Source organism: Somniosus microcephalus, chromosome 25 (assembly GCF_052327205.1).
Source record: "Somniosus microcephalus isolate GS21.2 chromosome 25, FLI_Smic_1.0, whole genome shotgun sequence".
Taxonomy (NCBI): domain Eukaryota; kingdom Metazoa; phylum Chordata; class Chondrichthyes; order Squaliformes; family Somniosidae; genus Somniosus; species Somniosus microcephalus.
Genome location: NC_141011.1, coordinates 47550902 through 47578159, shown reverse-complemented (window position 1 = coordinate 47578159; position 27258 = coordinate 47550902). Strand labels below are relative to the sequence as shown.

The 27258-nt window shown below is 47.0% G+C and overlaps 1 protein-coding gene across 6 annotated transcripts in view; it reads left to right on the top strand.

Annotated features, from left to right (window-relative positions):
* Window positions 1-27258, top strand: part of samd11 (sterile alpha motif domain containing 11) — a 301407-nt gene that overhangs the window by 143079 nt on the left and 131070 nt on the right. For all 6 annotated transcript variants that reach the window (XM_085967340.1, XM_085967335.1, XM_085967339.1 and 3 more), the window contains one exon: window positions 5392-5516. In XM_085967340.1, the coding sequence (XP_085823466.1) occupies window positions 5392-5516 (125 nt within the window). The remainder of the gene's footprint in view (window positions 1-5391; window positions 5517-27258) is intronic.

The following is a 27258-nucleotide window of genomic DNA, read 5'->3' as shown; positions in this document are numbered from 1 at the left end:
AGTTGATTCATATACCTGTGTGGCTTTGGTGTGCATCTCTGTTCACATATCTGCTGCTCAGGTCTTGCACTCACCTGCGATAAACGAGGCACTTACGGCATATGATAATTGCAGACTTTTAATCACTGTGCTTAACGTTTTATCTTGCTTCCAAGGGTGAAGTGACTGAAATTATGGTAAACAAGTGGTGTCTCTCCTCGTGTTTTTAAAAATTGCCGGACAAAGTTTTTAAAAAAAAATATATATTTTACTGAAGGGACAAGATTTCTGGGTTTATTTCTTTATGCCCAAATCGTGTACTTTCTGAAGCGTCTGAGAATTGATCTCACGATCTAAATTTCAATGATTTGCAAAAAAAAAATGTAAAGTCGCTTTGAATGGCAGAAAAAGTGTTGGCGATGGAGTGGTCGTTTATGAACGGTCCAATTAACACGGATACAACCATGTGGATTAGATAGTTTCAGCCCTGATTGATAGACTATAAATACTTCCCGCTTTGATACAGCAACACTGTGACACTGGAAGAGGTTAACGTTCGGTGCAGCGGTTTGATTGTGAAGCTGTAATTCAGATGTTGGGAGTGAGATTTAACTATCTTGGTAATGGCGGTACTCTTGTAGTTTTCTTTTGCTTGATAAAAGAGGATCCTCTCGCTAATTAATGAGAAGCTGAGGTGCAGCATGAAAAGGCTGGAGCATTGCCGTGAACTGGTGGCTCCCGTCTCCATGCTGATTATCGGTAATGATGGGGACCAGTTGGCCACTTTGCCTCCGAGAGGGCTTTCTTAACTCCATGAGTGCCAGTCCGAATCACACGCAGACATCCGTCATCAGAAAAAGGCTGAACTGAGGTTGACGCTGCAGGTCACCTGCAGTGCTGAAATTATGGAAGAGATCCGGCATCAAACCGGGAGTCATTTCAGTAAAACTGAATCTTGAAGGGAACAAGCAATTTATATGAAGTTGAATTTTAGTTTCTGTGTTTAACCGAGAAATGATTGAATGAATGATTCCATATTTTGAATTCCTTTTTTATCTACTTCATAATGTTTTTTCAATTGTGAAATATCTTTTGTGAAGATATAAGGAGGCTATGTACGTGTGTAGGTCATTTTTGTAAAGCCCGTAGAGAGAAGGATTTATTGGTGGGTGTTGAAGTGCTTTTTAATGTAATTTAGTGGGCAGTAAGTACCAAGTTTCATATCGGAAGCTGGATTCTCTTTTGATTGACCTATCAAGTTATGCGTCTTAATCTAACCCATGCTAATCTGGTATTTTGAAATTATTAGGCTATTTCAGGGGATAAATATAATCTTATTGTTTTAACAATGCCACTGCGCTCATTAAATGCGCTTTGACAGTTTGGTGCCATGGTATCGAGAGGTACGACGTATAGATAGAGAACAAGAGTAAATTGTGTCAATCCCTAGTGTTGAGCCTGGTAGTTTCTGAGTCGGGTAATGACTTTTCCCCCCTTCCTGTGAAAATATAGGCGGACTGACCTTAGAGGGCCTTGGAATATTTGCAATCGACTCCTGAATCCAATGTTGTCTTTTTGCTCCAAGAAAAATGGAATTGTCTATTTATTTGAAGTAAGCGATATACATAGCGCAACAAAAGTGAGAGTTTAGTACTGAAGAAAAATGTCAATTACAATTTTGGATTGAGGAGACTGTGCTTATTATCCAATCACAACCAAACAAAACAGCTTTTAGAATGAATCGATTCTGAAACTTGCCTTAATAGTGACCAAGTAAGAAGGCACGGAATCCAGAATTCCATTCCGTGCTCCGCTTAAGAGCAATTCTTAGTTGGAAGGTGTGATCACCATGTGACAATTATAGGGTCAATTAGCAGCAGCAAAAATCTGAAATCTTCATAAGAGCAAGAAGTTATATTGTGTTTTTTTTAACGACATGCTGCAAGAGGAAATAATTGTACGCCGATAAAGGGGGTAATTCTGTGCTCCTACGCTCCCAGTGAGGAGGAATGCTTGAAGGGGCCTTGGGTCAGAGAGAGAGTTAACAATAGTGCAGCCCTGATCTTTGGCCCACACACACACTTTGTTCTGGGAGCACGGATTCACGGAGTGACCCCTTTATTAGCTACATTTCGGTATCTGCACTTGTTCATGGCTGCACTTCAAAAGCCATTAATTGGTTCATGGAATCATAGAATGGTTGCAGCACAGAAGGAGGCCATTCGGCCCGTCGAGCCCGTGCCGGCTCACTGCAAGAGCACTTCCGCTAGTCCCACTCCCCCGCCCTTTCCCCGTAGCCCTGCAAATTTTTTTCCTTCAGGTACTTATCCAACTCCCTTTTGAAAGCCACGATTGAGTCTGCCTCCACCACCCTTTCAGGCAGTGCATTCCAGATCATAACCATGAGCTGCGTAAAAAAGTTTTCCCTTGTGTTGCTTTTGGTTCTTCTGCCAATCACCTTAAATCTGTGTCCTCTGGTTCTCGACCCTTCTGCCAATGGGAACAGCTTCTCTCTACTCTGGGATGACTTGAATATGTGATCCTTACTCCACGTTCTTTTTACTCTAAAAGATTGACTATTGTTTGAAGTGTTTTGAAAGAACTGTAAACTACTATTTTATTTGATGGGATGAAGTATTTTGGTTCAAAGATTTGTTATTCCCCAGTGCCCTACTTCACTAATTTTAAATTTGTTCCCAAACTGTGATTAGCAGAGAGATCAGGATGGGGAAGGGGTGGGGGAGGAAGCAATCGGGGGAGAGAGCAACTGGGTTGGGGGGGAAAGTGATTCGGAGGGAGGGCACGGCGGGCGATCCCTGTGCCGGAATGGGTAGGCCTGAGGCACAATCGATATTGGGCCTTGGGCCTCATTTACATGAGACCGGCAAGCTGCAGATGCCTACTGGGTGTCCCAGGCAGCTGGCCAGCGAAGGGGATTTCAATTTTAGGCTGCTGCCTTGCACGTGCAAAGGGCCTATTGCCTGTTCAAGGTGCGGGCCCTGGATCCATCTTTTTTTATGCCTTCACCGATATAGCGGGCATTATTATGGGCAACATAATCGCACTGTGCACCCTGAAGATGAGAACCCGAGGCCCAACAGTCCTTCCAGCATTTCCTGGATCCACAGAAATGAAATAGTTAAAACGGTATCCTTACCCTTTTGTGTCGGCGGCCTCTGGTGGTCCCTTTTATAAGGAGCCACTGGTTAGGCCGCTGAAGACCCGGAACAACTGGGCGGAGCATGCGTGGCACAAGCTCCGCCCAGTTGATGACCTATTGCGCGAGGCCCCCAATTTGCCTGTTCACGCCTGTTTCCCATGGGCACCTGCAAGCCGCCGCCTTCCAGTTAGGCAGCCGTCGGACTTTTGGGGAAGATCGGGCGCGAGAGTTATTTATTTATTTTATTTTTTATTTGCTTATGGGATGTGGGCGTCGCTGGCAAGGCCAGCATTTATTGCCCATCCCTAATTGCCCTTGAGAAGCTGGTGGTGAGCCACCTTCTTGAACCGCTGCAGTCTGTGTGGTGAAGGTACTCCCACAGTGTTGTTAGGGAGGGAGTTCCAGGATTTTGACCCAGCAACGATGAAGGAATGGCCGATATACTTCTAAGTCAGGGTGGTGTGTGACTTGGAGGGGGAACTTGGAGGTGGTGGTGTTCCCATGCACCTGCTGCCCTTGTCCTTCTAGGTGGAAGAGGTCGCGGGTTAGGGAGGTGCTGCTGAAGAAGCCTTGGCGAGTTGCTGCAGTTCATCTTGTAGATGGTGCACACTGCAGCCACGGTACGCCGGTGGTGGAGGGAGTGAATGTTTAAGGTGGTGGATGGGTTACCAATCAAGCGGGCTGCTTTGTCCTGGATGGTGTCGAGCTTCTTGAGTGTTGTTGGAGCTGCACTCATCCAGGCAAGTGGAGAGTATTCCATCACACTCCTGACTTGCGACCGGAAGTTTGCTCTCCTCACCAATGCTCATTTTTCGCCCAAAAAAACAGGCGCATCAATGTCCAATTTCTCTTGCATTGAACCTCAGGAATTTAAGTGTAGAAAGAGGCCATTTGGCCCATCGTCCCAGCTTCGCACTATCTCCTCTAATCCCTTTTTCCTGGTCTTTCCCTCGCTCCTTTACTATCTTCCGTTAATGGTTTCTACAGCATCATTGAAATAAACTGTAAACTATTGTGTATACTGCTGCCAACGATAACATCATACCAAATAATTTCGAGTGCCAGACCATTCTGTGTCTCACTGTGGTTGTAGGAGCCAAGATGGCAGCACTCTAGGGGCATCCTGTGGCCATGGTGTCTAATTATTGATTAGCGTGATTAGGAATGATTAATAACTCCTTTTGAATTAATCTCTTAAACTTCTTAAAAACACTGTGCATTAATACATGTAATGTGCCAGCTCAGGAGGGATAACAAGCAAAATTGCTTGATTTGTGAATCTGTGTAGCGTTTGCTTCAATCCCTTTTTCTACCGTAAGATCATTTATGGAATTAATGGGTGTTTACGTGCAAGGGTCTGTGCAGATGTCCCACTCGGGAGACGGATTTGCAGGTTGGTGGAAGGAGCAGACTGCGGGGTCCGGGAAGGCAGACGGGGTGTCTTGAGCGAAGCCGCACTGTCTGACATTCTGCGTGTGCTTGAAAATCCGCAGACAGACGATACTTAAAACGTACCTAATGTCTGGGGACTTTCCGACACAAACTTATCTGATTAGCACAGATAGACGGTAGATTAAAGCTCTCCTCCACTCGGAGCTGGGAGCATTGGGAGGGTCGGGGAGGGGGGGGGAAGGGGAGGGAAGAATTTAAAGTGGCGGGCCGGTTGTGATCATTTTCTCGGTCGTGCGATGGCAATAAAGTTGTGTGTGGTGCTGGCAGGATAGGTCAGTTGTACTGGAGCTTCCCAATGCTTGATCATGTGCCCTGGCCGGGTGAGGCTGGAGAACAGTGCTTTTGTACTGTGAGTAGAGCAATCTGTGTGCCCCTATCCCTTAAGATGTTGCCGTTTCTGTTAATTATGTATTTGTGGAAAGTTAATAGCTTCAGATTTTTTTTTATAGTAAAGCATTTTAATGGACGATGAAATTATAGGTAGCAATTACACGACTTGACATCGTACTAATATTTAGGTTCTGCTTTGTTAAAAGGAGCACCCGTGGTTTTAAAAGAACATTGCATTGAATTGCTTGGGGTCGCTGTTAAGATGCAAATATTCAAGTCGCACATTAAGGACAAACACACAACAATGGGTTTAGAGGAATGGTCCAAAGGATTTCCATTTCAGCCCAGACCTCTAACCCTGTACGTCACAGGAATAGAAATCCCTCTTTACCCCCCAATAATACACGGGCAGGGCTTTTTAAAAAATGAATCGCCGGATTCCCTAACTCTGCTCCGTTCTTCTGTTGCAGTCGTGAAAGTGATCTATCAACTATCATCTCCAACCTGCACCACAGCAGACAGCTCGTTATGCCAGAGAGTCAGAGTCGGAATGAGATAAAGAAAAACGGCATCGACTTACTCCCAGGACAGGCTGGTAAGATTGCGAAACGCCACAAACAGCAATTAACTTTCTGATTTTAGACGCGGCACTGCAAAAATGGTTTTTTGAACATTAAAGATCGCAGATTTGAGAAAAATTAACCCTTTAAGGACTTTGTTCCTCCTCCAATTCTCCTTCCTTTCCCGAGGACACAAACTTTTTTGCTGGCTGAAATTACGCGGGTATCTTTCGCTTTCCGTTACCTTACCTAAGTGCCCGATCTTAATGTGTGAGCTTAAGCTGGTGGATATTAGCAGGCTGTTCGACCGTGGGGTGGGAGAAATTTAACGGCTGAACTTGATTGCGTGTCTGCGCGCAACGCAGACACTCGCAATCACACTCACACTCGCACACACACACAATCACAATCACACTCTCAATCTCAATCTCACACACACGTTGGGTGTTTGAGCAGATGCATGGCAGATGCAGTATAATGTGGATAAATGCGAGGTTATCCACTTTGGTGGCAAAAACAGGAAGGCAGGTTATTATCTGAACGGCAATAGATTGGGAGAAGGGGAAGTGCAACGATACCTGGGTGTCCTTGTGCACCAGTCGTTGAAGGTAAGCATGCAGGTGCAACAGGCGGTTAAGAAGGCAAATGGTATGTTGGCCTTCATAACGAGAGGATTCGAGTACAGGAGCAAGGATGCCTTGCTGCAATTGTACAGGGCCTTGGTGAGACCACACCTTGAGTATTGTGTGCAGTTTTGGTCGCCTTATCTGAGGAAGGATGTTCTTGCTATGGAGGGAGTGCAGCGAAGATTCACCAGACTGATACCTGGGATGGCAGGAATGACGTATGAGGAGAGATTGGGTCGATTGGGCTTGTACTCGCTGGAGTTTAGAAGAATGAGAGGGAATCTCATTGAAACTTATAAAATTCTAACAGGACTAGACAGACTAGATGCAGGAAGGCTGTTCCCGATGGCGGGGGAGTCCAGAACCAGGGGTCACAGTCTGAGGATAAGGGGTAAGCCATTTAGGACAGAGATGAGGAGGAATTTCTTCACCCAGAGAGTGGTGAACCTGTGGAATTCTCTACCACAGGAGACAAGTCGAGGCCAATTCATTAAATATATTCAAGAAGGAGTTAGATATATTTCTTAAGGCTAAAGGGATCAAGGGATATGGGGAGAAAGCAGGGACAGGGTACTGAATTTGGATGATCAGCCATGATCTCATTAAATGGCGGAGCAGGTTTGATGGGCCGAATGGCCTACTCCTGCTCCGACCTACTATGTTTCACACACACACAATGACACACACACAATCACACACACACAATCATACACAAACACTCACACTCTCTCTCATACTCTCTCACACTCTCTCACAATCCAGAAGGGCTCACTGGAAAGTAATCAGGAGTAGTTTATTTGTTTCTATACGGCAGGTGTGCTTGGGCCAGACATAGTCCCACCAACTGCAGCCTTAGCTGTGTTCAGCCAACACAGCAGCGGTGTAGCAATTGAACCTGGGACCTGCTGGACTGTACGGCTCAGTAACACACCACGTGATGTCCTTACCATTAGGCTACTGAGAGAGCTTTAACCCTTTAAGGACTTGATTGCACAGTGATGCAGCAAAGTTACCATTCCTTTTTTTACGGGACTTCCTGACCACTGCAGATGCAGTGCATCTCTTTGGTTCCATACATTTCTGCCACAAAATAGTACGTTTTATCAATTTGCAATCATTTATCGATACAATCGAAAACTTTGTAAAGCTGCGAAGTTAAGTACTGACGGAGTTAATCCATTAAGCCTCTATTTTTAATGGTTTTTAAATAAATAAAAATATAACAATCAATTTTTATTTTAAATTTTCAATTAAACTGGGTTGAAAATCTGACCGTCAAAACGCTTTATTCTGAGCAGCCTGGATGTTTTCTGAGGTATTTTACTTGTTACTGTGTTTAAGACTGTTTAAATATACAGGCTCGTGAAAAACAAACAGGCACTGTTGGTATGTTCCCGCTGGAAGATACACGTACGATACCGTCATTCTATTTCTATCCCTTTATTACACGGTGTATGTGTGTCTTGTGTGCAAGGTATGAAATAATACATTATTACTTATACAGGTACATTGGTTCAAAAATAACCGGTTAACTACACTCGCTTAGAACTAGTCGGCAAACTACAGCGACCGTGATATCTTCTTTTAAAAAAATAAATAAATAAAGCTGGTTAAATTGCGCAGTGCATCAGGCATTGAGTATCATACAGAACAATCAGTCTGGGATTCCCCCTCTTAACGCCATCCTTTCATTGCGACAGGATCAGGCTTGGCTCATTTTTAGCTCTGAAGCAGAAAGTTCAATTCCCACCCTCCGCGCATAAATGAAGCTGATACGTCAGCGCAACGCTGAGGGAGTGCTGCATTGTTGGGCGTGCCGTCTTTTATATAAAAGATTAAAACCGAGGCCCCTTCCACCTCTCGGGTGGATGTAAAAGATCCCATGGCACTATTGGAAGAACAACAGGGAGTTTCTCTCAGTGCTCTGCGCAACAGTCCTCTCTTAAACTACAGCATCAAAAACAGATTCACTGGTTGTTCGTCTCAGTTGCTGTCTGTGCGGTATGCTGTCTGTGCAAATTGGTAGCACACCCGCCTGTGAGTCAGAAGGTTGTGGGTTCAAGTCCCACTCCAGAGACTTGAGCACAAAAATCTAGGCTGACACTCCCAGTGCAGTGCTGAGGGAGTGCTGCACTGTCGGAGGTGCCGTCTTTTGGATGAGGCGTTAAACCGAGGCCCCGTCTGCTCTCTCAGGTGGACGTAAAAGATCCCATTCCACTATTTCAAAGAAGAGCAGGGGAGTTATCCCCGGTGTCCTGGCCAATATTTATTCCTCAACCAACATCACCTAAAAATGACAGATTATCTGATGATTATCACATTGCTGTCTGTGGGAGCTTGCTGTGCGCGAATTGGCTGCTGTTTTTCCTACATTACAACAGTGACTACACTTCAAAAAGTACTTCATTGGCTGTAAAGCGCTTTGGGACGTCCTAAGGTTGTGAAAGGCGCTGTATAATTCAAGACAGGTACCAGAATCCTCCTTGCTGGTACATGTCGACACAACCGGCCAATCACCCCAGTGTACCTACTCGGAGTTGAGTCACTAAATTCGGACGTTTCTGAGTGAAAATCTGAATAACTTGGAAGGAAAAGCATTCGGGCAGAAAGGATCATGATACTGAAATGTGCAAATATTTTGCTGGTACTTTCTGTCTGAACCTGTAAAGGTTAGACCACCGATTTAAACAGCACCTGTAGGGTATCGATGTTCGGTTGGCATCCTGGAGTTATACTGCTGACTGCTCCTCGTGTTGAGGGGAGTGATGGAATTTCTCTGCTGTACACGTGTGCTTGGATGCACATGCAAGAGTTCAGCGAGTTATAAATGTGCCAGTGGGGTTTATCTGCTCCGTCGGTAGATGAGGAAAGATCAGGAAAGTTGACCCCCAAAGTGCCTGAGCATTTGCAAAAAAGTGGCCTCGCCGTGGGGCTGGAGTTATACTGCCCCCAATGTGCAGTCCACGTGGGGGGTAAGACTACCTGCTCCAAGCTGGTTTCTCCGCACTTGCGTTAGCACGCTCACCAATCAACCGGCCTCCAGCTGTATATCAAAAAAAACAAGCATGAAAACACTGCGACTTCACAGTGGGTCAGTCAACCTCTGCAAACAGAAAAGATGGGTTATAAAAACACAGAAAATGCTGGAAATACTCAGCAGCTCGGTCAGCATCTGTGGAGAGAGAAACGAGAGTTAATGTTTCAGGTCAATGACCCTTCATCAGAACTGGAAAAAGCTGGAGAGGGAACAGGTTTTTAAGCAAGTGCAGGGGCAGGGCAAGGGGGGAGGGGAGGAAAGAACAAGAGGGAAGGTCTGTGATAGGATAGAAGGCAGGAGAGATTAACAGACAAAAGTGATGATGGTGCAAGGCAAAAGGAGATGGTAATGGGACAAGTTAAGAAACAAAAGATGGCTCTAGATGAAGTGTAAATGGCAATGGCTGAATGATCGACCGCTGCCATGTGAGAGAGAGAGATAAAAAAGATGGGTTATGATGTTTTTTAAAGGGGTATGTACCCTTCCCCAGAGCTGAGTTATACTGCTGTTTAATACCCCAAAAACAAATCCAGGTTTGTGCTGTCCGCTTAATGGCGGGAAAATTGCGGGCTGCGCGCCTGTGATTTCCCGATACACGTGGCTCGTGACCACCGACAGCACAAACTCATAAACTTAGCCCTCTAATGCATCCATATGACACCCCTTTGTCTGCTATGTTACTGGAGGCATTAACCTATTTTAAATATCTTCATTTAAACGCCCATGTTAAAGAGAGAACGGAATTTCACACGAGATCATTAAGTTTTGGATGATAACCTTCAGTGTTTCATTTTCGGGATGTGGGCATTGCTGGCAAGGCCGGCATTTATTGCCCATCCCTAATTGCCCTCGAGAAGGTGGTGGTGAGCTGCCGCCTTGAACTACTGCAGTCCGTGTGGTGAAGGTGCTCCCACAGTGCTATTAGGGAGGGAGCTCCAGGATTTTGACCCAGCGACGATGAAGGAACGGCCGATATATTTCCAAGTCAGGATGGTGTGTGACTTGGAGGGGAACTTGGAGGTGGTGGTGTTCCCATGCGTCTGCTGCCCTTGTCCTTCTAGGTGGTAGAGGTCGTGGGTTTGGGAGGTGCTGCCGAAGCACAGTGTCGTTGCAAGCCTCATATTTTTCCAAGTTAATTGAAACACAATGGCCCAGAAATTGGTGTCGAGGGCTTCCCGCGGGTGCAAGCTCCCGACCTACACTTACATAGTGCACCGACAGTTGAAGCCTGGCCCTGCGTGGATTTCCTGTCAGTGGCCCGGTTCAGCTCCCGGCGCACTGTGCTTGCGTGATCCAGCAGCGTAGTTAGTTCGATGAGCCGGCTGGGATCACGTGAGCACTGGGCAACCAATCGGAGGTTGCAAAAGTTCATTCATGAGTTTGATAGTAAGAACTGTCAAACTCATGAAAACTCCGGGCGCCCAAAACAGTACTTAAACTTCAAATAAAAGTTAAAAAAACATCCCACTAATTAAATGAACTATTAATAACTGTAAAAAAAACTAATTTAAACAATTATTCAAATATTTGAAAAAAATAATTTTTTAACAAATCGGGTCTAAAAATACACTTACCTTACTGTAAAGTCTTAGAAATTTTTTTCCACAGGTTTATTATTTTTAAACTTTTAATTATTAGACCACTTACCTTTTAAAACTATGTCCTTATGTCTGCTTTTTTCATTCGTAAAAAGTTGAGGCCTTCATGCACGGGCAAACCTTTTTAAAAAAAAAGGAATTTCAGCGCGCACGCGTTCGACCTCTGAACCCCTTGGTTCAGAGGAAAGGAAATGCCGGTTTTCCGCGCATGCGCTGTGCATGCTGAAAACCGACACTTCCATCGGGCCCACGCGTGAGTACCCCGTCCGTACTCACGCGTTGGGACCCGAATTACTGGGCCAATGAATGAAATCACTCGCCTTTTGTCCTGGACATTTTGAACAAGGTATTGCATTTAGGAACAGGAGGAGGCCATTCAGCCCCTCAGGCCTGCTCCGGCCTTCAGTTCGATCAGGGCTGATCTGTACCTCAACCCCATTTACCTGCCTTTGCTCCGTATCCCTTGATACATTTACCGAACAAAAATCCATCGATCTCCATTTTGAAAGCTCCAATTATCCTAGCATCCACAGCCTTTTGGGGGGAGAGAGCTCCAGGTCTGTACTACCCTTGGTGTGAGGAAATGCTTCCTGATTCCCCTCCTAAATGGCCTCGCTCTAATTTTAAACAATGTCCCCTTATTCTTCATTTCCCCCACCAGAAGAAATAGTTTCTCTGTATCTACCCTACTGAATCCTTCTAACATTTTAAACGCCTCAATCAGACCATCCCTCAATCTTCTGTACTCAAAATAATTTAGACGGACACCCGATTTATCAAAAGTCATATGGCCGTAATAAATTTTGAGCCAATAATGCTTTGCCAGCGTACAGCTTGGGGAAAAGAAAAGGAAACCGGGTTAATGTTGGCAGCTGATTGCTATTTGCTGCGAAGCTGGAGTTTGGTTACTACCCGGAACGCTCGCAATCATTATTGGGCTAAGTGTTTCTTAAATTCAGTAACGATACTTCTCCAAGATACACGAGCTTCAAGTCGTGTGGTTAGGTTTGGCGTCTGCTCAAAGAATTTGATGCGCAGGCCGAGGGCTCAGTGTTGATAAAATCTAATTGCTGTATTGATCCAAACTGGAGCCAGTGATAGCAGCATCGGTAATTGAGATATTTCTGCTGCTGCGGTCAGCCTCTGTGCTGCTTCACGCTCCTTCCAGTTCACTCTGGCCGAGGGCAGTATAGTGGGACACCGCATATCCCAATGTCAGACCACGCAGTTGTTCTCCAAACATTTTATATTCAAATCGGATTTGGTCTACAGAGGGTGGAGTGTTGGTTTTAATTAGGACGTGCTTTCATCTCAGTTAAGACTTTCATTTCTATAGCACCTTTCACGACCCCAGGGGGTCCCAAAGCGCTTTACAGCCAATGAAGTACTTTTTGAAGTGGAGTCACTGTTGTAATGTAGGAAACGTGGCAGCCAATTTGCGCACAGCAAGCTCCCACAAACAGCAATGTGATAATGACCAGATAATTTTTTTTTTTAGTGATGTTGGTTGAGGGATAAACACCGGACAGCACACTGGGGATAACTCCCCTGCTCTTTGAATAGTGCCGTGGGTTATTTTATCTAAGATAAAGGCATACCGGGCCTCCATTTAATATCTCATCTAAAGACGTCACCTCGTGACAGGGAAGCACTCCCTTCATAAGAACATAAGAAATAGGAGCAGCAATAGGCCACTTGGCCCCTCGAGCCTGCTCCGCCATTCAATAAGATCATGGCTGATCTTGGGCCCACTCCCCATAACCCTTCACTCCCTTATCTTGCAAAAATCTGTCTATCTCCACCTTATGTATTTAATGACCCAGCCTCCACAGCTCTCTGGGGCAGAGAATTTCACAAATTTACGACCCTCTGAGAGAAGAAATTCCTCCTCATCTCAGTTCTAAAAGAGCGACCCTTTATTCTGAGACTGTGCCCCCGAGTTCTGGATTTCCCCACGAGGGGAAACATCCTCTCTGCATCTACCCTGTCGCACCCCCTCAGTATCTTATATGTTTCAATAAGATCACCTCTCAGTCTTCTAAATTCCAATGCGTATAGGCCCAGCCTGCTCAACCTTTCCTCATAAGTCAAACCCCTCATCTCTGGAATTAACCTAGTGAATCATCTCTGAACTGTCTCCAATTCAAGTATATCCTTCCTTAAATAAGGAGGCCAAAACTGTACGCAGTACTCAAGGTGTGGTCTCACCAATACCCTGTACAGTTGTAGCAGGACTTCCCTGCTTTTATACTCCAACCCCCTTGAAATAAAAGCCAACATTCCATTTGCCTTTTTGATTACTTGCTGTACCTGCATGCTAACTTTTTGTGTTTCATGCACAAGGACCCCCAGGTCCCTCTGAACTGTAGCATTTTGTAATCTCTCTCCATTTAAATAATAGTTTGCTTTTTTATTTTTCCTGCCAAAGTGGATAACATCACACTTTCCCACATTATACTTCATCTGCCAAGTGTTTGCCCACTCACTTAGCCTGTCTATATCCCTTTGCAGATTCTTTGAGTCCTCTGCACAACTTGCTTTCCCACCTATCTTTGTATCATCCGCAAACTTGGCTACATTACACTCGATCCCTTCATCCAAGTCATTAATGTAGATTGTAAATAATTGGGGCCCCAGCACCGATCCTTGTGGCACACTACTAGTTACCCATTGCCAACCAGAAAATGACCCATTTATCCCGACTCTCTGCTTTCTGTTAGTTAGCCAATTCTCTATCCATGCTAATATATTACCCCCAACCCCGTGAAGTGCACTGAAGCGTCAGCCAAGATTTTGTGCTCAAGTCTTGGACTTGAACCAACTATCTTCTGAGCTGCCCACTGAGCCACAGCTGACACAAGTACTGAATACCAATCGACAAATGCCATGATTCAAGCTGTGGATCCGGGTTGTCCTCTTTCCAAGTATTTTCCATATCTGACTGTAGTTTGGTCCTTTGACCGTGATGGACATGAATATCGCATGTTGGTCCACATCGCCAGCTTTACGCCTGGGCGACAGGTTGTAAAATCTAGCCCAGTGTTATTTTTTTCACTCCAGCTCTCTCCCTCTGGCGCACGGTTCTTTAGGCACCGGTAGCCCGCTGGTACCTCGCCCAAGAGGCCATTGCGGTGAATGCTGGCAGGCTACTCACACACTTTACTTTCCCAAGCCAGGTGGTGAGCAAATCCTCCCTACAGCTAAACTAGCCGAGACTGGTGAGCTTAATAAATCTGAGGATCGGACCTGGGATCTTCCTGCTCTCTATGACTAAGCTCCAAACTGAGGCACAAAGGAACCAAAAAGCAGAGTTCTTGAGTACAGAGTGCATTGCATAATAACACATGACCGGGCTTGCAACAGAGAATGCTTTGGCAAGAGGTGAAGACCCTGTCATTCAAGGTTATCATTAAGCCAGTAGATTTCCCAAATCTCCCATCTCCCAAACCCGCAACCTCTACCAACTAGAAGGACAAGGGCAGCAGGTGCATGGGAACAATGCCACCTGCAAGTTCCCTTTCCAAGTCGCACACCGTCCTGATTTGGAAATATATTGGCCGATCCTTCATCATCGCTGGGTCAAAATCCTGGAACTCCCTCCCTAACAGCACTGTGGGAGTACGATCACCACACGGACTGCAGCGGTTCAAGGCGGCGGCTCACCACCACCTTCTCGAGGGCAATTAGGGATAGGCAATAAATGCTGGCCTTGCCAGTAACACCCACATCCCAGGAACTAATAAAAACATTTTACAAAAAGTTTGGCCTAGAAATTCGATGGGGCGCCAAGCTCGCCTGGGCACCGGAATTACCGCTCCGGACGGAGCCGCTTGCGCCAGCCTGATATTCAGTTTCAGCGCCCCAAACGGAAGCGGGGCGCTGTTCGAGGCGCCCCGCATCCCTCTTGGGGCGCTGCAACTGAATATCGCAGCGCCACGTGCCGCAGCACCACACGCTGCGGCACGGCGTGCTGCGGTACTGCAGTCCTTCCTCCCCTTCTTAAAGGGGAGGGGCCTGCACCAGCGCGATCGGAGATCGCGAGTGCCAGCAAAAGAGCCCAGCACCGAGGAGAAGTGCCGGGCTCTTGGGAAACAGCCGGCACTGCCCGGAAGGGGGGGGGGGCTTAGGAGGCCGGAGACGGCGGCGCGGAGAGGTACTGGCAGGTGGCCAGCCAAAAAAATGGCCGCCCCGCACCTCCTTTAATTAGCGCCTCTACCGCCGCAGGTAGGCCCCCCTGAACCGGTCGCAAATAGCGCCCGGCGTTAAAGCAGGGGGCGTATCTAAATATCGCGATTGGGGCGGTAGCGGGGCGCTGCGCACACCGATGACGTCATCGGTGGCGGTGCAGCGCTAACGGCTAGCGCCGCCATTAGCATCCTGCTGAATTTAGCGGGAGGCGTGGCCAGTGGCTTCCGACCCACTTAGCGCCCTCTTAAGGCGCTAACGGGTGTCGCAGCCCACTAAATTTCTAGGCCCATGTTTCTTAGAGACTGGGTGGGGGGGAAGAACAGATAGATTCATGACCTTACAGATGTACACAGTGTGGACCATCACTCCAGGGCCAGAGATTCTCACTGTACCTTTCAATCTGGCGTTGCATTCGTACAGGGTTCACTGTACATAAGAAGATAAGAAATAGGAGCAGGAGTAGGCCATTCGGCCCTTCGAGCCTGCTCCGCTATTCAATAAGATCATGGCTGATCATCGACCTCATCTCCACTTTCCTGCACTATCCTCATATCTTTTGATTCCCTTAATATCCAAAAATCTATCGATCTCTGTCTTGAATACACTCAATGACTGAGCCTCCACAGCCTTCTGGGGTAGAGAATTCCAAAGATTCATCACCCTCTGAGTGAAGAAATTTCTCCTCATCTCAGTCCTAAATGGCCGACCCCTTATTCTGAGACTGTGACCCCTGGTTCTAGACTCCCCAGCCAGGGGAAACATCCTCCCTGCATCTACCCTGTCAAGCCCTGTAAGAATTTTGTATGTTTCAATGAGATCACCTCTCATTCTTCTAAACTCTAGAGAATATAGGCCTAGTCTACTCAATCTCTCCTCATAGGACAATCCCCCCATCCCAGGAATCAGTAGAATGGTGAAGCCTATTATCTCTAGTGATGGGACAGTTGGACTCTTTAAGATTAAACCATGTCCTCAACTGACATTGAGGGCTCGATTTTCCCAGCCCCGAGGAGGTGGGTTTGGAGGTGTGCGAGTTGTTAAAATCGTTAAACCTGGCGGGCGGGCCCGTTCCCGCCTCCGAGCAATTTTCCCAAGTGCGTGTTTTCTGACCCGCTTTCCATCCCGCCTCCAAGAGGCGGGATAGGCCCGTAAGGCCCTTAACAACCACTTAATTGCCTCTATAATCCCATTTTGAGAGGCCTTTCCGATTTTAACACATTTCCCCTATCCTACGCACCACCTCGAACACGCCAGGTAATCCTGGCGGCCTCACTAGTGGATTGCTTACGAACAGCTGCAGCTCCACCATTACAAACGAGTTTTCACCGATGATCATTTGCAGGTGGCAGAACTTTGTTGTTTCAGGTCTGGGGGAACTTTTAGCAGGCATACTCAGTGTTGTGGAAGTTTGGAGCCTGACACCCATCTCCAGTGTGACCTCCTGGGAAACCCCTCTCCCTACCTTGACTAAGCGCTTCTTCAACTGAGGCATATTCCAGAAGCATGGCGAACATTTAATTCCTTTCTTCCTGGACATCAGATTCGGATGCAGACCAGCCGCGGCAGCAGCAGAACCATGAACAACAGCAGCACCAACAGCAGGAGCATCAACAGGAGCGCCAAGCTGCTAGTCACCCACCTGAAGATGCACAGGCCAGAAGGTGCCAGCGCGCGACCACATTGCTGCCCGGGATGCAAGGGACACACTCATCCTGGCCAGATTTGCTTAGCCTGCACAATCAAACACTTCAGTCTCGCTCCTTACCAGAGCATCGACAATGGAGAAGAACATACGGAATCCTATCACTCTGACCACCATTCTGATAATCGCAAGGCGCCCTAAGCCCTCAATGTGAAAGTCCCATTTGTGAAATGACACAGGCCACAACTTCAACAGTTTGCCATCAAAACACTTTATAATACAATCACAATGATGGCTGGTCCAAAAACAAAACTACACAGCACCCAAGTGACTACCCTTGTGACCACTTGTGCTTTATCTTCCTCTTACGCGTGCTCCTACATGGTGCTTCCCCTGTGGCTTCAGCAGATGTGGAGGCCCCTTGCTCGCTCTCTTGCTGCTCCTGTCTCGACGCCTTTGGCGGGCATCCTCTGGGGTGGCGAACCTGTGCGGGCTCGCCAACAGTCTGCTGCTCCTACGGCTGTGCAGGGGCTGAGACGCCCATCTCAGCTGGGTGAGGACTCTGGTGGGGCTCTGATCAAAGGCTTTGCAGGGGCATGGTCGTGTGAGCGCTTGGAGAGGAGCCCCCACTTCCTTGTTGTCTGCCACCAACATCCCTCTCATGGGTCAGCCCCACTTCAGAGGCAGCAAGTGGCTTGACAGCACCTTGCTGCACTGCAGGGGGGCCAAGCGGACCCATTTCTGCACTGGAAGTCCTACTGCAGAGAACTTGCATGAAGGTCTGCTTTGTTTGCTCAATAGCTGACCATCGCTCCTCAAGAGATGTCATTCTATTCTGAACAATGACCATGTTTTTAATACCCTGGCGACTAAGCTCCTCCATGGACCATGGAAGGAGTGAGTGCAGTGAATGCATAGCATAGATGCTTAGAAGGATACAAAGGACCCTCCCTGTGTGTTGTACATTGTTGTTGCCATGGCATCACGGTGATAGGAAGTGTGAAGGCTGCATGGTCGAATAGTTAAGTGAATGTGACCATAGAGAGGGAATGGGTAAGGGTGCAGGGATGTAAGTCTCAAGTGAGATGTAGAGGAAGAGGTTGGCAAAGCAGAGTGCTGGTGAGGAGAGGCGATGGGAATCAGATTGAGGGTGATGGGAAAGTCATACTCACTTTTGCGGTGCGGAGAAGGTCATGAAACCTCTTCCTGCATTGCAGCCAGGTTCTGCGGCTCATTGAAATGGTGTTGACAACCTGGGCCACTTGTAGCCACACAGCTTTTGTCTGCTGGGGTGGCTTTTTTCTCCGAGGAAGGGAACAGCACCTCTTTATTACAGCTGGCTCCGTGCACCAGAGCTTGGAGGGAGGGCTCATCAAACCGAGGAGCACACTTTTGCTTGATCATTGACATTTTCCACAATTCAACCCCTTCATACAATTTGCAGAGCCTTTGCAGTCTCCAGAAGAATCAAGGCTGCTTGCAGGCCTTAAATCCAACAGCATTGATGACATCATCGGAGGCGACTTTCTGTATGAAAAGACTCATTGAGCCAGGGGTTCCCACATGCAGGAAATCAATTGGCCAATTAGGGGAAAATCGCACTTTTTCAACACTTCACTTAGGAGTCGGGGTCCTGACACGATCTCCACCTGACACGCCCCAGCCCGCCCACACTGGCAAAACCCAGCCCACTGTGTCACTTGCTCTCCTTGAGAACAGTTTTGTAATTTGTGGCTGGTCCACCAGATGGAGCTCTGTCCAGTAACCGAGTGTTCCACCTTGGAGATGTGGAGAGAGCAAAGGAAAAGCTGGTGGTGTGTAGGATCGTACCCTCCTGCGGACTGTCCATGGACTGAGACTGAAGTGGCCTCTGGTTCTGGACGTCTGATCTCTCAGCTCTAAGAGAGGCGGTAGGGTCGCGAACCAGCGGACACAGATTTAAGGTGACTGGCAAAAGAACCAAAGGTGACATGAGGAAGAACTTTTTACACAGCGAGTGGTTATGATCTGGAATGCACTGCCTGAAATGGAGGTGGAGGCAGACTCGATCGTGGCTTTCAGGAGGGAATTGGATAAGTACCTGAAGGGAAATTTATTTACAGGGCTACGGGGAAATGGCGGGGGGAGTGGGACTAGTTGAAGTGCTCTTGCAGAGAGCTGGCAGAGGCTCGATGGGCTGAATGGCCTCCTTCTGTGCTGTAACCATTCTATGATCCTAAGAGAAATTGTGGCAAACTGGGATGGACCCGGTGTGAGGGTGCGGAGGGAGCAGGGAACACTGAGAGAAAATCCCCCAGAACTCTGAATCTGGCCACGTGAAATGGAGAGCGTAAAAATAACAGTTCCAGACCCTCAGGAAGCCGTTTGACAGAGCAAGCACTTCCTGTTTCATCTTTCCGCTCACAGGAAACTGGCTAATGTGTTCTGAACAAACTCTGCTTCAGCTGGAAAGTGAGATCTTGGGTCTGCCTGTGCCAAAGGCTGCGTGATAAAAATCTTGGTCGAGCGTCAAGTTGCTGTCACAAAGGGCGTGCTTTATGACTCGTCTACGGGCATCTGCTACTAGGGTATCTGTCAAGATTTGAAGACTGGTGAAGGATCCCTGACAGCAGACATTTTTTTAAAAAGGGTAAAAAAAAAAATTGTCTAGACATTTGTCCGAGTTGCAAGGTTGCAGATTGTGATTCCCAATGTGGGATTGCTACCTTCTGGAGGGAGGTCTATCAATTGTCTTAACAATTTCAAACAGCTGCTTTACTTTCCTATCAAATCATCTCCTGCTGTCGAACCTAAATATATATTTTTTCCCCACCCCGAAAAGACCTAAAGCGCCACAGAGTAGATCAAGGTGTTTTTGTGTCACGTCACATCTGTCTGAACTTGAGTTGAAGTGATTGCTGGAGATGCCTTTAATCTTAATTGAGAAAGACACGTGTACAGGGATGAGCAGGCAGGGCTGCCTAACGTGGTGTGGCAGCAAATCTGAAGGTTTGTGCATTAAACAAGGATTTAGCGCTCCTTTAATCGGCTAGATTTGTGTCTATAAACAAGCCCAATCCTCTGATCCAGTTTGTCTAATTCTGTCTGCCTCTGCTCCTTGGAACAAATTCAGACCGTAGTGATCTTGGGGAACCGGGTTATCCATTTCTGTCTGGATAAATTCGTTCCTTGGATGTGGGTGTCGCTGGCAAGGTCGGCATTTATTACCCATCCCTTATTGCCCCTTGAGAAGGTGGTGGTGAGCTGCCTTCTTGAACCGCTGCAGTCCGTGTGGTGAAGGTACTCCCACAGTGCTGGTAGGGAGGGAGTTCCAGGATTTTGACCCAGCGATGATGAAGGATCGGCCGATATACTTCTAAGTCAGGATGGTGTGTGAGCTGGAGGGGAACTTGGAGGTGGTGGTGTTCCCATGCGCCTGCTGCCCTCGTCCTTTTAGGTGGTAGAGGTCGCGGGTTTGGGAGGTGCTGTCGAATAAATTTCCCCACCCCCCCACCAAACCCCAAGGCTGCACCCCTCATTCAATGGGTCAGGAGCCCTACTCCCAGATTACTGCCAGTGAGTGTCTCTCTGGGCTAGTCGCCAGGAAGAGGCAGAACCGTTGGAATCTCCCTATCCAATTTTCTCTCTCCGTGCGGGGCGATGCCTGGCCTTCTACTTGGAGACCTTGTCCAAGGAGTGCATTTGAGATTGGGATCTCACCACTCAAACTGGAATCCCACCACTCCATGAGACACTGCCTCTAGAGCCCTGCCAGGTTCGTTTTTTTTTTAAAGATTTAGGACAAAACTTATGTGTGAATCACAATCCCTCACCCATTTAGAGAACACTTGCCTGATCTCCGGTCCATTCAGTTCAATGGAATGAAGCTCAGGTTGGTTGTATAAAGAGCGTGCGGTCTGCCCCGCCAGATTGCAAAGGCAAAGGTCTACCCCATGAAGTTCAAGCTGCGTTCAGGGAGAATTATGTTCGTGTTTTGTCTGAAATCGCACTGAAAACTCACTGTCCAAGGCGGGAGGGTCTGGATGCAACATGGGCAATCAACTTGACAAAGTAGAGAAGTGCCAGTGAACGTGTGCGGGTTTCCTAAGTGTTGGTTTATGAGTTGTCTACTGATGGAAGTTCAGTCACTTAGTGAGGCAGCCTTATCGGCTTGGGACCCGAAGGCTTGACTAGCGATTTTTTATTGTGGAAATCCCAAACTGCTTATTATAAGGAAAGCAGCATATTAATATATAATCATTCAGTTATGTTTCTCTTGAATCCGTATATAGTGAGTTCCCATTTCCCTGCTGGTGCGACACTGTGTTGGCTGAACATCATTCTTGTTATAAAGCAGCAATCGATGTCGATTTTTGGTAAGATAAGATGAGATAAGAATTAGGAGCAGGAGTCGGCCATACAGCCCCTCGCGCCTGCTCTGCCATTCAATAAGATCATGGCTGATCTTCAAACTCAACTCCACTTTCCTGCTCAATCCCCATATCCCTCGATTCCCCTAGAGTCCCAAAATCTATCGATCTCAGCCTTGAATATATTCAACCACCCAGCCTCCACAGCCCTCTGGGGTAGAGAATTCCAAAGATTCACAACCCTCTGAGTGAAGGAATTCCTCCTTATCTCTGTCTTAAATGGCCGACCCCTTATCCTGAGACTATTTCTAAGTATCTGAATTACGGATGCTTTTAAATACAGTGAAATCTCATTAACATGGATCTCAGCATTTTACCATTGTTGGGAGGGAACCTCATTGTTCATAAGCATGGCTATTGGAACACTAATACAAATTGGTCGGGTTTAAGAGCAATAATTATTAAAGATTTACCTGCACTATCATGGGTTTAAAACCATGCTAATAGTGTTCCTTTTTGACGCTATATAATTTTAGTTTTGATTGTAGAAAGAAATTCCCCAAAATGCCGCAGAATTAGGGAGAAAAAAATGAATCTCTGCTCTGCATGGAGCAGTCTGTGGGTTTGTTATGACATGAATTATTTGATTTCCCAAATCGGGAGGTCTACTTCTGGGAAGTGAATGTCAGAGGTAGCTGTCGATCAGGCACTGGAGTTGGAGTACAGACAGCGTTAAGGCCAGTACGGTTCCGAAGCCACAACACCAGCAAAGGGGCATCCTGATGGAGAAAGGCGTAATTAAATTTGAGATGGAGACATTAGAGAAGACCCTGTCATCGCCAGCACGGGTAAAACTGCCTTAGCTACAGCCTGGGGATTGGATCAGCTGGCAGCTGACAGCTAGCCCGTCTAGGCAGCAGACTTAGCTGCAGCTTTGTGGTTAGATCTCCGGCCTCCAGTGCAGTGGCTCTCTCAGATTGTGTTTAATCAGGGGTGGCGGGGGGGGGGGGGCAGGGGGGGGTTGCTGGAGGGATGCTCGGCCACTCATCATCCCCTCAGGCGCAACTGGTGCATCTGTGCCGATTAATACATGTTTGATGAGAGGGAATTATAATCACTTGATGCCTTTGGATCTAAATAGATAGAAGTGGGAAGCACTGTGTGTGATAGAGTGGGTGTGTTAGTGTGTGTATGTGTTAGTGTGAGTGTGTGGATGTGTTGGTGTGTTGGGGTGTGGGTGGGTGTGTTAATGTGTGGCTGTGTTTGTGTGTGTGAGAGTGTGTGTGGGTGTGTTAGTGTGTGTGTTAGTGTGGATGTGTGTTAGTGTGAGTGTGTGGATGTGTGTGGGTGTGTTAGTGTGTGTTAGTGTGAGTGTGTGGATGTGTTGGGGTGTGGGTGGGTGTGTTAGTGAGTGTGTGTGTGGGTGTGTTAGTGTGAGTGTGTGTGAGTGTGTGTTGTGGGTGTGTGTTAGTGTGGATGTGTGTTAGTGTGTGTGTTACTGTAGTATGTGAGTGTGTGGGTGGGTGTTAGTGTGTGTGGGTGTGTTAGTGTGTGAGTGTGTGTGTGAGTGTGTTGTGGGTGTGTGTTAGTGTGGATGTGTGTGTTACTGTAGTATGTGAGTGTGTTTGGGTGGGTGTTAGTGTGTGTGGGTGTGTTAGTGTGTGTGGGTGTGTTAGCACAGAAGAAAGGAGCAGGAATAGGCCATTTGGCCCCTCGAGCCTGCTCTGCCATTCAATGCGATCATGGCTGATCATCCAAATTCAGTACCCTGTCCCTGCTTTCTCCCCATATCCTTTGATCCCCTTAGGTTTAAGAAGTATATCTAACTCCTTCTTGAATATATTTAATGATGATTTGGCCTCAACTGTCTTCTGTGGTAGAGAATTCCACAGGTTCACCACTGGGTGAAGAAATTCCTCCTCATCTCAGTCCTAAATGGCTTACCCCTTATCCTTAGACTGTGACCCCTGGTTCTGGACTCCCCCGCCATCGGGAACAGCCTTCCTGCATCTAGTCAGTCTAGTCCTGTTAGAATTTTATAAGTTTCAATGAGATCCCCTCTCATTCTTCTAAACTCTCGCGAATATAAGCCTAATCGACCCAATTTCTCTCCATACGTCATTCCTGCCATCCCAGGTATCAGTCTGTTGAATCTTCGCTGCACTCCCTCCATGGCAAGAACATCCTTCCTCAGATAAGGTGACCAAAACTGCACACAATACTCAAGATGTGGTCTCACCAAGGCCCTGTACAACTGCAGCAAGACATCCTTGCTCCTGTACTCGAATCCTCTCGTTATGAAGGCCAGCATACCATTTGCCTTCTTAACTGCCTGCTGCACCTGCATGCTTACCTTCAGCGACTGGTGCACAAGGACACCCAGGTCTCGTTGCACTTCCCCCTTTCCCAATCTATTGCCATTCAGATAATCTGCCTTCCTGTTTTTGCCACCAAAGTGGATAACCTCGCATTTATCCACATTATACTGCATCTGCCATGCATCTGCCCAATCGCCCAACCTGTCCAAATCGTACTGGAGTTTCTCTGCATCCTCCTCACAGCACACACACCCACCCAGCTTTGTGTCATCTGCAAACTTGGAGATATTACATCTAGTTCCCTCGTCTAGATCATTAATATATATTGTGAATAACTGGGGTCCTAGAACCGATCCCTGCGGTACCCCACTAGTCACTGCCTGCCACTCGTAAAAACACCCGTTTATTCCACCTCTTTGCTTCCTGTCTGCCAACCAGTTTTCTATCCAAGTCAGTACCTTACCCCCAGTCCCATGTGCTTTAACTTTGCACGCTAGTCTCTTATGCGGGACCTTATCGAAAGCCTTCTGAAAGTCCAAATACACCACATCCACTGGTTCTCCCTTATCTATTCTACCAGTTACATCCTCAAAAAATTCCAGTAGATTAGTCAAGCATGAGTTACCTTTTGTAAATCCATGTTGACTTTGTCCGATCCTGTCACTGTTTTCCAAGTGTTCTGCTGTTACCTCTTTTATAATGGACTCTAGCATTTTCCCCACTACCGATGTCAGGCTTACCGGTCTATAATTCCCCATTTTTTCTCTACCACCTTTTTGAAATAGTGGGGTAACATTAGCTACCCTCCAATCCATGGGAACTGTTCCAGAGTCTATAGAAATTTGGAAGATGACCAATGCATCTACTATTTCTAGGGCCACTTCCTTAAGTACCCTGGGATGTAGATTATCAGGCCCTGGGGATTTATCGGCCTTCAATCCCATCAATTTCCCTAACACCATTTCCCTACAAATACTGATTTCATTCAGTTCCTCCCTCTCATTAGACCCTATGTTCCCCGACATCTCTGGGAGTTTAATTGTGTACTCCTTTGTGAAGACAGAACCGAAGTATGTATTTAATTGGTCAGCCATGTCTTTGTTCCCCATTATAAATTCCCCTGATTCTGACTGCAAGGGACCTACGCTTGACTTCACCAATCTTTTTCTCTTCACATATCTATAGAAGCTTTTAGTCAGTTTTTATGTTCCCTGAAAGCTTACTATCATACTCTATTTCCCCCCTCTTAATTAATCCCTTTGTCCTCCTTTGCTGAATCCTAAACTGCTCCCAATCCTCAGGTTTGCTGCTTTTTCTGGCCAATTTATATGTCCTCTCCTTGGATCTTATGATATCCCTAATTTCCCTTGTTAGCCAATGTTGAGTCACCTTTTTTGTTTTATTTTTATGCCAAAGAGGGATGAACAAATTCTGTAGTTTATCCATGCGATCTTTAAATGTTTGCCATTGCCTATTCACCGTCAACCCTTTAAGTATCATTCCCCAATCCATCCTAGCCAACTCGCGGCTCATACCATCATTGTTTCCTTTATTTAAATTCAATACTCTGAATCAACTACTTCACTCTCCATCTTATGAAGAATTCTATCATTATTATGATCGCTCCTCCCCAAGGGGCCTCGCACAACAAGATTGCTAATTGATCCTTTCTCATTACATAATACCCAGTCTAAGATGGCCTGATCTCTAGTTGGTTCCTCGACATATTGGTCCAGGAAACCATCCCGTATAAACTCTAGGAATTCCTCTTCTACAGTATTGTTACTAATTTGGTTAGACCAATCTATATGTAGATTAAAGTCACCCATGATAACTGCTGTGCCCTTATTGCACGCATCTCTAATTTCCCGTTTAATGCCATCCCCAACTTCAACATTACTGTTTGGGGGTCTGTATACAACTCCCACTAGCGTTTTCTGCCCCTTGGTATTTCTCAGTTCTACCCATACAGATTCCACATCATCAGAGCTAATATCCTTCCTTACTATTGTGTTAATCTCCTCTTTAACCAGAAATGCTACCCCACCGCCTTTTCCTTTTTGCCTGTCCTTCCTGAATATTGAATACCCCTGGATGTTGAATTCCCAGCCTTGGTCACACTGGAGGCATGTCTCCATAATCCCAACTATATCATATCCATTTACATCTATTTGCGCAGCTAATTCATCCACCTTATTAAGAATGCTTCTCGCATTAAGACACAAAGCCTTCAGGCTTGTTTTTTTAACACTCTTAGACGTTTTAGAATTATTGTTTACTGCGGCCGTGCTTGATTTACACCCTTGATTTCTCTGGCTTCCACTTTTGCTTTTCTCCTACCTGTCTTTTGCTTCTATCCTTGCTTCCCTTTCCTCTGTCTCCCTGCACAGGTTCCCAACCCCCTGCCATTTTAGTTTAAACCCTCCCCAACAGCACTAGCAAACACTCCCCCTAGGACATCGGTCCCGGTCCTGCCTAGGTGCAAACCGTCCAGTTTGTACTGGTCCCACCTCCCCCAGAACCGGTTCCAATGTCCCAGGAATTTGAAACCCTCCCCCTTGCACCATTCTTCTAGCCACATATTCATCTGAAATATCCTTCTATTTCTACTCTGACTAGCATGTGGCACTGGTAGCAATCCTGAGATTACTACTTTTTGAGGTCCTATTTTTTAATTTACCTCCTAACTCCCTATATTCAGCTTTTAGGACCTCATCCTGTTTTTTACCTATATCGTTGGTACCTATATGCACCATGACAACTGGCTGTTCACCCTCCCCCTCCAGAATGCCCTGCAGCCGCTCCAAGACATCCTTGACCCTTGCACCAGGGAGGCAACATACCATCCTGGAGTCTTGTTTGTGGCTGCAGAAACGCCTATCTATTCCCCTTACAATAGAATCCCCTATCACTATAGCTCTCCCACTCTTTTTCCTCCCGTCCCGTGCAGCAGAACCACCCATGGTGCCAGAAAGTTGGTTGCTGCTGCCTTCCCCCGATAAGCCAACCTCCCCAACAATATCCAAAGCGGTATATCTGTTTGAGAGGGGGATGGCCACAGGGGACCCCTGCACTACCTGCCTGCGCCTACTACTCTTCCTGGTGGTCACCCATTCCGTTCTTGCCTGTGCAGCCTTTACCTGCGGTGTGACCAACTGATTAAACGTGATATTCACGACGTCCTCAGCATCGCGAATGCTCCAGTATGTATCCATTCACAGCTCCAGCGCCGCAATGCTGTCTGCCAGTAGCTGCAGCTGGATACACTTCCCACACACATGGTCGTCGGGGACACAGGAAGTTTCCCTGATTTCCCACATAGTGTAGGAGGAGCATGCCACGGGGCCGAGCTTTGCTGCCATGACTTGCCCTTTAATTAATTTAAATTAAATCAATATCACCAATTATACTACAATTAAAAGATATACTCGAGGGCCCTTGTTTCCTAGCATTCCCCGCTACACAACAGAGACCTTAGAAACTATAACCACAAAATTAAGACCTTCTAAACTTTATAAACTATGAACCTTAACTGTCAAACTATAGAGTAGTATAAGTACTCACCCAATCAGCTGCTTTCTCCTGCCCGTGTCACGTTTTGAATCGTGACGTGGCTCTGGAACGCCGCCGCCGGTCTGCAAGATTGGTGAGCTGAACCTCTGCTCTCACTGCTCCCGACAACGGCGGGGGGGCAGGGGTGTTAGTGTGTGGGGGTGTGTTAGTGTGTGGGGGTGTGTTAGTGTGTGGGGGTGTGTTAGTGCTTGTGGGTGTGTGTTGGTGTGTGCGGGTGTGTGTTGGTGTGTGCGGGTGTGTGTTGGTGTGTGCGGGTGTGTGTTGGTGTGTGCGGGTGTGTGTTGGTGTGTGCGGGTGTGTGTTGGTGTGTGCGGGTGTGTTGGTGTGTGCGGGTGTGTTGGTGTGTGCGGGTGTGTTGGTGTGTTGGTGTGTGCGGGTGTGTTGGTGTGTGCGGGTGTGCTGGTGTGTGCGGGTGTGCTGGTGTGTGCTGGTGTGCGGGTGTGTTG